Source organism: Dipteris shenzhenensis, chromosome 30 (genome assembly GCF_047967505.1).
Source record: "Dipteris shenzhenensis isolate YYH24624 ecotype China chromosome 30, Dip_SZ_1.0, whole genome shotgun sequence".
In the NCBI taxonomy this organism is placed as follows: Eukaryota; Viridiplantae; Streptophyta; class Polypodiopsida; order Gleicheniales; family Dipteridaceae; genus Dipteris; species Dipteris shenzhenensis.
Window position 1 is genome coordinate 40,429,228 of NC_141625.1, and position 10,379 is coordinate 40,439,606.

The 10,379-nt window shown below is 40.0% G+C and overlaps 1 protein-coding gene across 1 annotated transcript; it reads left to right on the plus strand.

Moving 5' to 3' along the window:
• The first annotated feature begins 6,014 nt into the window (after positions 1-6,014).
• On the plus strand, positions 6,015-7,238 carry LOC147882113 (GDSL esterase/lipase At4g10955-like). The gene is made up of 2 exons (XM_087402034.1): positions 6,015-6,074; positions 6,160-7,238. Exons 1-2 carry the CDS (start codon positions 6,031-6,033, stop codon positions 7,124-7,126), a joined length of 1,011 nt encoding a protein of 336 aa, XP_087258160.1. The 5' UTR covers positions 6,015-6,030; the 3' UTR covers positions 7,127-7,238.
• The last annotated feature ends 3,141 nt before the right edge of the window (positions 7,239-10,379 follow it).

Here is a 10,379-nt window from a genome sequence, read left to right on the forward strand (position 1 = left end):
GCGTCATTCGGTGTCGAGCAATTGTCGAGAAGCAAATCGAATGGGATACATGAACCGATCCTCCCCTTGCTAGAGAAGAATACATGCCAGAGTGTGCTCACCAAACCCACGATTGATATAAAAAGTCTTTGACCAATCTAGATTGCGTAGAATGGGTTCTGAAGCCAGAGCATTCTTGATTTGTGCAAACCCATGATCACAATCCTCATTCCAAGAGAAATCAACCCCATCTTTCAATAGCATAGTCATGGGTCATGTCAAAGCAGCATATTGATCAATGAAGCGGTGATAGAATCCTGCTAGATTGACAAATGAGCGTACCTGAAATTTGGTTGTTGGCGGGGAGAGCTTGAGGATAGCTTCTATCTTCTCGGGGTCAGGCTTGATGCCCTCAGATGAGACAATATGTCCCAGTAGCCTCCCTTGAGTGGCTTCAATGGTGCATTTATCAGGGTTGAGGCTGCCATTCACATCATTGAACCTTTAGAAGGCCAACCTAACCTTCATGACATGCTCCTTACGTGCCGAGAATATACAGAAATCATCTAAAAACACCTCCAAGAAAACCCCCAAATAAGGAGCAAACACCATCTGCATAAATCTTTGAAAGGTAACAGGAGCATTGGTGAGGCCAAATGGCATTACTTTGAATGCAAATGTCCCCCAAGGTGTGGCAAATGTGGTTTTAAGCACATCCTCCTCAGCAATTCTGATTTGATAAAACCCGGAGTAACCATCACAGAAAGTATACATCTCATGACCACTTACCTTCTCAAGAATGAGGTCTTGAAAGGGAAGAGGATGATGGTCCCTCTTGGTGGCTGCATTGAGTTTCTTATAGTCGATGCAAACCCGCCACTTGTTGTTTTTCTTTGGGATGACCCACTGGTGAAACCCATTCAGTATTGTGAACCAGAACAATAAACCCAGCTTCTACAAGTTTCTACAACTCTGAGCGCAAAGCATCGGTCTGTCATGAAAATTGTGAGGACATTGCAACTATGAAGAGATGGGAGACAATTCAAGTTTTCTTCCCTATGTGAAGATGGAGTGATAAACAATGGAGAGGAAAATAATGACTCACCATATTTTGGGGAGTCTTTTGATGACCTCACTGATTGTCTGGAAGAGGGGGATAACTTTGTAGTTGTCATTGACTCTAGGATGAATGAGGAAGAGTACCCATACCTTGTGTTGTAGTGTACCAAGCCCAAGCACAAGGTTGAAGAAGCATTTAAGGATCATTGGGAAACAAGCTATGAGTAGTGGGATGTAGAGTTGGAGATATCTAGCACAAAAAGATATCCAAGAGAGGCCACAATTACAAACTATTGCATAAGAGTCTGCAAAATTTTGTATATTCTCATCTAGTAAGAGCTATTAACTTCTAGTTTTGCAAGCTATGCCTAGGTGAAATAAGGGCAAGAGTATCTTCAAAATGGGTTTAGACACGCATGAGCACATCATGGGGTGTCTTGGAGTAGTGGACCACTAAGATAGTACAAGAAAATACATTCTAATGAAAATGTATTCTACTTATCTTAGAAAAATGGATAAATACCAAACCCGCCACGCTTGTTTTACAACCACTGTGCTTGGTCTATGTAAAAACAATCCACTAAGAATTTGGAAAATTTTGAGTGGTTTGGAAATTCCCAATATGGTAAAGATTTGGCTACATGGTCAAATATTTACCCTTAGTTAAAAGTAGAATTTGCCTTAGTTACTGTATGAGGGAACCCACCCAACTCTCACTTTTAAATCAGGGGTTAATATTTAGCATCATGGTGAAATATTATACCCTCATTAAAAAGTGGGACTTGGGAGATTCCCAAATTCTGTAATATAGTGTTTAAATCCCAAATAGTAAATTCCCACCGTGCTTGCTTTACAACGACTTAGCACTTGGTTTTTACAATAAATCCCAAACTCACTACGCTTTTATAGTAATCTACCAATGTTTCTAGTATTACAAAGGTATGTGTGTGTGTGCGTGTGTGTGTGTGTGTGTGTATACATGTGTACACACACACACACACACACACACACACACATATTTATGTCACCTATCTTGTAAAACCATTGCACTGGGGCCCACGTTCATCTTCTTCTTGTAATAGTTTTGAAGGAACCACCATGATCCTAAAACATCTTGTATAAATGCAATTATCGATTGTGGTCCTTGAGGGGTCCCGTTTAGGAGTAAGGGCAATATTGACATGCCACTAGACATATAGGACATGTTGAGATTGCCCTTGCCCCTAAATGGGACCCCTCAAGGACCCATATATTGTAGGTAACCAAGCACCACACTGGTGACCACTTATCCTGTATTACCACCTTGCTGGTTGAGATCCTAAATTGTGAGAACACTAATGCTATACTGACACCGTGCTGTTGTTGTAATCCTAAAATGAAAGAGTGATTTAATTAATAATTGAACAGTTACATCTTATACTACTAATTAGGTTGTAGGGATTCACAAAGTTGGTAACCCTAAGTATAATTGTTTTACATTTAAGAGAATTATTTTACTACTTCTCACCACCTAACATGTAGGCAAAGAGGCACATTGAGCTAAGAGAGAGCCACATGTCCTCCACCAATGGTGGCCTATCAGGATAGCTCCACATTGCATCTTCCACATACCTTTAAGATTTGCATAGAGGCATCCGTCATCCTTGTGGTATGTTATAGTCTCATTATAGTAGCAAGGTATAGATTGCTTAAGGCCATGCATCCATTTGAAGCCAGTGGAGTAGATTGCACAATGCCACATGTCATATAATAGGAACTAGTGCAATAATGATAGAAACAAACTATAGCTTACATAGAATTGTGTATTCTTCCACAATGACTAGCATGGTGCAGGTTAAAGGTGCAAGTTGTTGATTGCCTTGTGCCACACATCCACCTAGAACTATAGTAATGGGCATAGTTATACTTGAGACCCTCACATATACCCTACTCTTGAAATGGTCTAGATTTTGGTTGGTTGCATGCAATTCTACTCAATGTTTTCCCATTGTTAAAATGACATTGATTAAGTTATGGACTTATCTTATGATACTGTGACTGTTATGTTTTTTATATTCTTCTTCAAAATATTCTTAAGTTCGTATGAATGCTAGACAAGATCTAATAGAATTTTAGATTTTGCATTTCATGATTGCAATACTCAAGAGTAAACTAGTGAGCAACGTAAATGCTTGAAGCTATAAAATTATTTACCTTAATATTTTGTACAAAGTACTATCAAATTATAACGTAAAACCATTCATGGGTTAGTTGTATTTCATTTATTTTAAAAGCCATGCATTTGTTAAATTAAGAACTTCATCATACTAAGGATAAGCTTTGAGCACTGACATTTTATCTTAGCAGTGTCACTTTGTATAAACCCAATATGTCATGTGTATTTAAGGCCCCCTTACTTGTAAATTTTTTATGAATAAAAAAAACCATTTTTCTATTCAATCTATGAATACTCCCTTTATATGATACCCTCTGTATGTGAAAATGTGTAAAAACTGGATTTAAAAATTCCTTCTATGAAACCCACGTGCCATGATTACGTATTTATGAGTGAACCCCTATATTGCACACAACCCCCCCCCCCCGCAACCTCCCTACCCCTTCCCCCCTCGCCCCCTATAGCTTGCATAGAATTGTGTATTCTTCCACACTAACTAGCATGGCCATTAAAGGAGCAAGTTATTGACTGTAATATGCCACACATACACCTAGAACTATAGTAATGGGAATAGTTATACTTGAGAACCTCACATATACCTACTCTTAAAATAGTCTAGATTTTGGTTGGTGGGTTGCATGCAATTTTACTCAATTTTTTCCATAATTAAAATGGCATTGATTAAGTTGGAGACTTATCTTATGATACTATGTCTGTTATGTTTCTTATATTCTTCTTCAGAACCTTCTTAAGTTCATATGAATGCTAGTATCAACGAATCAAACAAGATCTAATACAATTTTTCATTTTTCATTTCATGAGTGCAAGACTCAAGAGTAAACTAGTGAGCAATGTAAATGCTTGAAGCTATAAAATTATTTACCTTAATATTTTGTACATATTTCTATCAAATTATAACTTAGTGAACAACCATTTATGGGTTGACTGTATTTCATTTATTTTGTTGAGAGTCTATTGATGACATCTTAAAATTAACATTTATGGATTTGTTATATTCCTTATATTTTGGAACCATTTATGTGTCAAATTTACACCTTAATCACCTTAAGGATAAGCAACAAGCTCTAAACACTAAGATGTGGCCTCATAACATTTGTTTCACATGCCATGTTTAGAATAGGCTGCTAGACACAAAATCATACTTGAAGAACTCAATGGATACTCAATATGGATATTCAAGATTGATTCCTGTTATGTTCTATTATTGTTTTAGCTGAAAGCCCAAAACGTAAAGACAACTAAATGTGATATCTCTATTTCAACTATTTTCTTACATACAATAATGGGTGGTAAACCAAATAATTGAGAAAATGACCATTTTGAGTATGATTGACATCACAACAAATAGTGTAATTAATGTATGTAATGGTTTCCTAGAGTGCACAGACATTATATGTAAATATTCCTTTGAGGATTCACTTGTGAAAGTATCAAGATAGGAATATGTATATAATGGCTTTTGAGAGCGCACACACATTATATCCATATATTCCTTTGAGGATTCACATGTGAAAGTATCAAGGTAGGAAAACTCACTATGGATGTACTTCTTATCTACTTTCAAAATTTGTAGAGATCTTTTGCACGTTATATTTTCAATAAACCCCTCCTCCCTATAATTATTTATTTATTCACAATATATATCACTTGGATGCTCATACAATAATGAATTTGAATTCACATATGGTGCTATATGTGGTGTGCTTTGTGAAACAATGCTAATATATGCATACTTGTCTTTATAATTTGTATGTTTAAGATGATTAGCCTATTTGTTTAGAAAGACTTTATCTTATTAAATATTAAAACCCTTTATTGGAATAGGAAGACTTTGATTTCTTATATACAAGGGAAATACAAAAACCTACTTCCTCCCATTTAAGTCACCCACTCCCTATCATTAATTTATCTCATTTTCAAGGGCATGGATTGATAAAGGAACCTTAATCATTAAAACGTTAAAAACAATACCTTAATTATCAAAAATTTAAAAGAGTAAGCCATCCAATCACCTTCATTCTTCTTTATAGTATGAGACGAGTAAAGGGAGGGAAAGAGAGCCAATAATGCACTACTGAGAAAGCATATGTATCACGTGGGTTCAAGGGGTATTTTAAAAACCCCTTGCCTAAAATTTTTAGTCCAATAAAAAGACCCCTCCTTATTTATGAACTAAGTGATTTTTTTCTAAAGTTCAATTAAAAGACTCTTCCTATTATTGTAATCCTATTATATTTTTTCAAATAGATGAATTAAAATACCCCTCCATTTGAATGTACATGGTGCACTAATTTTTTTTAAGGTGAACTATCCGAGGCCAATAATGAGCGTTGGAAAATAAAAGCTCTTGTCAAATCAAGCAAATCCAAAAGTCGATTATTGCGAGCATATTCCCTTTGGAGAGAATAAATAGCAATTCACGTTTAAAATGAAACAAGTAAGAGGGCATGGAGCTCCCACTTAGCTCCATTATTCAGATAAGATTCTTTATCCTAACATTGTATAGGCCCTATTATGGGACCCTTGAAAGGTGGTGCCTTTGGAAGTGTGATGAACCAAAGCGAGAGAGTATGGTAGGGCACACCAATAGAGATTAAAATCATTATGGAAGGCTAGGTGATTTGGGTTGTCACCCACATGAGCTGATTGTTCGAGTTAGACGCCCTTTCCTGCATGTGAGTGTAGGCCAGAGGCGGTTGGCCCCAAATAATTGATTTTCGTGTGTGAGTAGGACGTGAAGTGTTGTTGAAGTGTGCATTATAAAATGGTACGAGGGTGTGAGGGGATAGCAGTTCGAAGTTCGTTTGTTGCCCACGATGACGAAGAGCGCAGTCCATGCAACAGTCCCCGAAATAGCTTGGTAATTTCAGTTTCTCTACGTTTCTCCCATTTTCTTGCTTCCCATCCATCTCGAGTACTCACAAATATTCTTCTCTTTTCCTCAGGTCTCGCCCCAACTCCATCGCTGCAGCAATGGCTTGCCTCATCGATGCCGTTTATGACCTCGAGAAGCAACGAAATCTGCACGAAACCGTCTCCAAGCATGACTGGTTGTTTCCATTCAACTATCGCCGTGTTAAGATCATAAAGAGTGCTGATGAAGACCATGTGGAGGGAGCCGTCTTCGAATGGTGCGAAGAGGCGTCTGTGATCAGGCCCGCAGCGGCTCCGAAAGTGGTGGTAGCTTTCAGAGGATCATGGCTGCACGGGGACGCTTGCGATATAAAAGACGATGTCTTCTTGATGCTGATGACACTCAGCACCACGCGCAGGTATTCGATTGCTCTCGAAGAAATCAAGCAGGCGATAGCCCAGCACGGTATAAACAAAGTCTGCGTCACAGGGCACTCTCTGGGGGCTGCAATATGCTTGCTGGCAGGGCGAGATTTAGCTCTGCAGCGGGGTTACTTCATCCAAGCTCACGTCTTCAATCCACCCTTCCCCTCTATCGCCTTCGACAACTGCGTCCTCAATTTTGGACAAAGAGTTGGAGTCGCGGCTGTCACCGCAATGGTACGCGATATGACACAAATCTTACAGGAGGCGCTAGAGGCCTTTCTGGCCTTGAAGGATTGGCACCCGCATCTATACGTAAACGAGCACGATCGGATATGCTCTTCGTACATTGCCTACTTCAACAATCACAATCACAAGGAGGGCGTTGTCAGCCGTCTGGAGGAACGTGTAGCTCCCGGCCACGCAGGCCGAGCTCCCATTTGCTTCCGAGCCGTGGTGCACGCCGTCGTGGCAGCATCCCGGTCGCACGAAGCAAAACCATTTCATCTCATCCCGTGTGCTCGCTTGCATATTGCTAATTCGGCCTCCAAACCTCACGCTATCAAGCAGTGGATAGCACAGCACGTTGAGATCCATACCCGTGACGTGCACTTTGAAGTGCAAGAGGACCTCTAATGTATATCTATTGTACGTCTTATCTTATTATATGTCAAAAGCAAAAGGAAGCTAAGCTGCATCTTCAATCCTAAGGTGATAGGTGAGAGAGTTTTTCCAATGGCAAAGTAGTCTCTGGGCTTGGGCCTTGTGCTGGATATAAAACTTCTTTGTTCATTAGTTCATAGCTCAAGCTGATAGTTTGGAGATAATTTGTTCATGACTCATCTTTTACTTGGGTTGATGAGGTTTTCTATGAAAGGCACTTTGGACTTTGTGGCACTTGCAAAATTGGAAAAGGATCATGTGGACTACAAGAGAGGTGTAGGATGACACCAAAACACGTGTGTGAGAGTTGCAGTACATTTGTTCGTGACTAAAGGGGTAATGACATGGTGGGAAAAGGGGTTTCATGGAAAAATGGATTTCCCACGTTGAATGTCATAATGCTTAGTAAAAACCTAGATTTTATGTCATTTTCAGCCCTGAAATGCTTCACAAACTCTTTTTCCCACAAAACCATTGAGCCCAAGTGCTCCCTAGTTTTGTGGGGGGGAAATGGGAAGAAAAGGTAGGGGACCACTTGCCACCTTGGCATAGTATTTTCCATTTCCCACAAAAGTACCACAATGTTAGAAGGCCTTAAGTTGTTTCACTTGAGTTTATGAAAGGCCTCAAGTTGATGAAAGATAATATATATTTTTCGCGATGATTTGGATTACAAGAGAGGCAAAGTACATAGAATTTGCAATGTGTGAGTTGCACTACATTAGTTAAAGGATAAAGCTCTTCTTATGTCCTCCACTAGGTCCACCTCCACTAATGCCATTTCTAAAACAGAAGCATATAGACTTTAGAGAAATCTCAAACCCAAGATTTATATACATATGTAAATGTCATATTTTTAGAGTTTTGATGCATCCCTTAACATTGAGTGAGAGGCAAAGAGAAGAGAAAGAGGAAAGGGGAGCAAAATGAGAAAGAGGAGGGAAAAAGGAAAGGACAATCTAAAGAGGAGAGAGACGGGAAAAAACAGCTGACAACACAAAATAAGAAAAAAAAAACATGGAGAGAGAGAGAGAGAGAGGGGGGGGGGAGAGGGATGAAAAACTCTTTCTATATGCATTTAAAAGAATTAATAAACTACCCGCTTTTATTACCAAAAGAGAGGGGGGGTAACCCCAAATACACCCCATTACAAAAAATGGCTATCTAAAAGGGCTAGAGCCCATGGCCTATGCTAAATATAGAAGAAGAAGTCACCCATAAGGGCAAGGGGACCATTAGATTGGGTAAACCCGACTAACACCAACAAAGAATCGACAACCAAAGAGTCAAACTTGAGAATCACTCTAGATAGATCCATTAAAGCACTCGTGCAAAGACTAACAAAGGAAGAATCTTTGCATCTCCCCACAGCTTAGTTGATCTATCAGTCCACACTGATTTTACCATAGCAGTGCGGATATAGGGCCAGTAGGACACTAATGTCGAGGGTAGTCCTGCGGAGTCACCTACAAGTACAAGCTTTAAGTTAAAGCCCTAAGTAAAATTCGGACATCAGGCTAGCTTTTCCAATCGTTGTTTCCACCTTATCCAAACGGGCCCTAGTAGTGGGACAACACCTCATTAAGTGCTAGGGTGGTTCAACTGACCCTCCACATAGAGGACAGGAAGGGTTAATCCAAAATTTTTTAGGTTAATATGGAAATAAAATTAGGTGAAAGCATAATATTTGCATGACATAATCAAAATGTTAGGATAAACCATTAGGTTAATTTGGAAATAAATTAAAATTAAACATAATAATATACCATTATATTATGCAAACATGAAATTTGATTAGCATTGGATTCCTTTTAAATTAGTGTTAAAAAAATAAAATCATATCAAATTAGAAGAGCCACTTATTTTGGCAAATTACCACAACCACTAGATTTAGCTAAACTAAATCCAATCAAGATTCAAATTAGAAGAGCCACCAAATCACCACAACCACTAGATTTAGCCAAACTACATCTAATGAAAGCCAATCAAATCCAATCAAGATCTAAGGGAGGATTGTCCAACCTGTCTATAAGAGACTACTTTTTTAGAACTCATTTCATGCATCCTTTGTTTGGAGCCTCTCTATTCTTGCCTTCCCATCACTTGTCACTTTCTCCTACCTTCATTGAGATGGGTTCTCAAAGCCGTAGATCTGATGGATGTGATAGAAGCAGAAAGCCCCCTACTCATACTCGTCAGGATGAGGAGCGGAAGAGGAAGGCACGTGAGCAAAAGAGAGCCTTGAGAGTGAGGGTGAGAGCTCGTGTTGCTGATGATGCACCCTTATCCCCACCTCCATCTCCCACCTCCACCTCCACCTCCACCCCCACCTCCCTCCCTCCCTCCTCCCCCTCCAGCCCCCCCCCCCCCCCTCCACTTCATCCCCCCCTCCCATGCATACCCTCTCCCCTCCCCCTCCCCCTCCCCCTCCCCCCCATACCCTCTCCACCTCCTTACTTCCCTTCACCTCTTCTCCCTCCACCCTTCCTCAACTCCCTCCCCCATCCACTTCCCTCCTTCACTCCACCTCGTCTCCGTTTACCTTACATCCCCCCCCCCTCCTTCTTGTTCCCCCCTCCTTTATTCCCTCTAACTCCCCCCCCCCCTTCCCCCTCTAGCTCTACTCCCTCCACTCTACCTCCCACCCCTCCCCCCTCACCTCCCCCTTGTGATGGATCACGACGTGTCGTCCATGTTTGATAAGCCAACACTTTCGAACTCATTGCGCTCCTTGACAATGTGTATGAATTCATCCACTCCAGATGAGACATCACTTCTGAAACCTTTTGCTTTATTGGTACCAATGAGCTCATCCACTCTCAACAAGATATCACTTCTATCATTAAGTGCATTGAAATCATCCAAGTTTGAGGAGACAACACCGATGATATCTTTATTTTTCTCAACGTGTGTGAATTCATCGACTCCAAATAAGACATCGCTTTTGAAATCTTTTTCCTTCACAGTACCACTAAACTCATCCACTCCTAAAAAGATGTCACTTCTATAGATGATTGCATTGAAATCATCTAATTCTAAAGAGACAACACTTTTGATATCTTTGCCTTTCTCAATATGCATGAATTCATCTCCAAAGCAGGCATTGCTTTTGAATTCTTTATCTTTCTCGGTATCAATGAACTCATCCACTTCTGATAAGATGTCGCTTCTATACTTGAGTCCATTGAAATCGTCCATGTCTGAAGGGACAAAGCTTGGCTTGTTG

Bases quoted from the DNA above. Each gene is read 5' to 3' on its own strand.
- LOC147882113 (XM_087402034.1), top strand. From the start codon at position 6,031: ATGACGAAGAGCGCAGTCCATGCAACAGTCCCCGAAATAGCTTG. The intron at 6,075-6,159 runs GTAATTTCAGTT...TCTTTTCCTCAG, and splicing joins ACAGTCCCCGAAATAGCTTG to GTCTCGCCCCAACTCCATCG.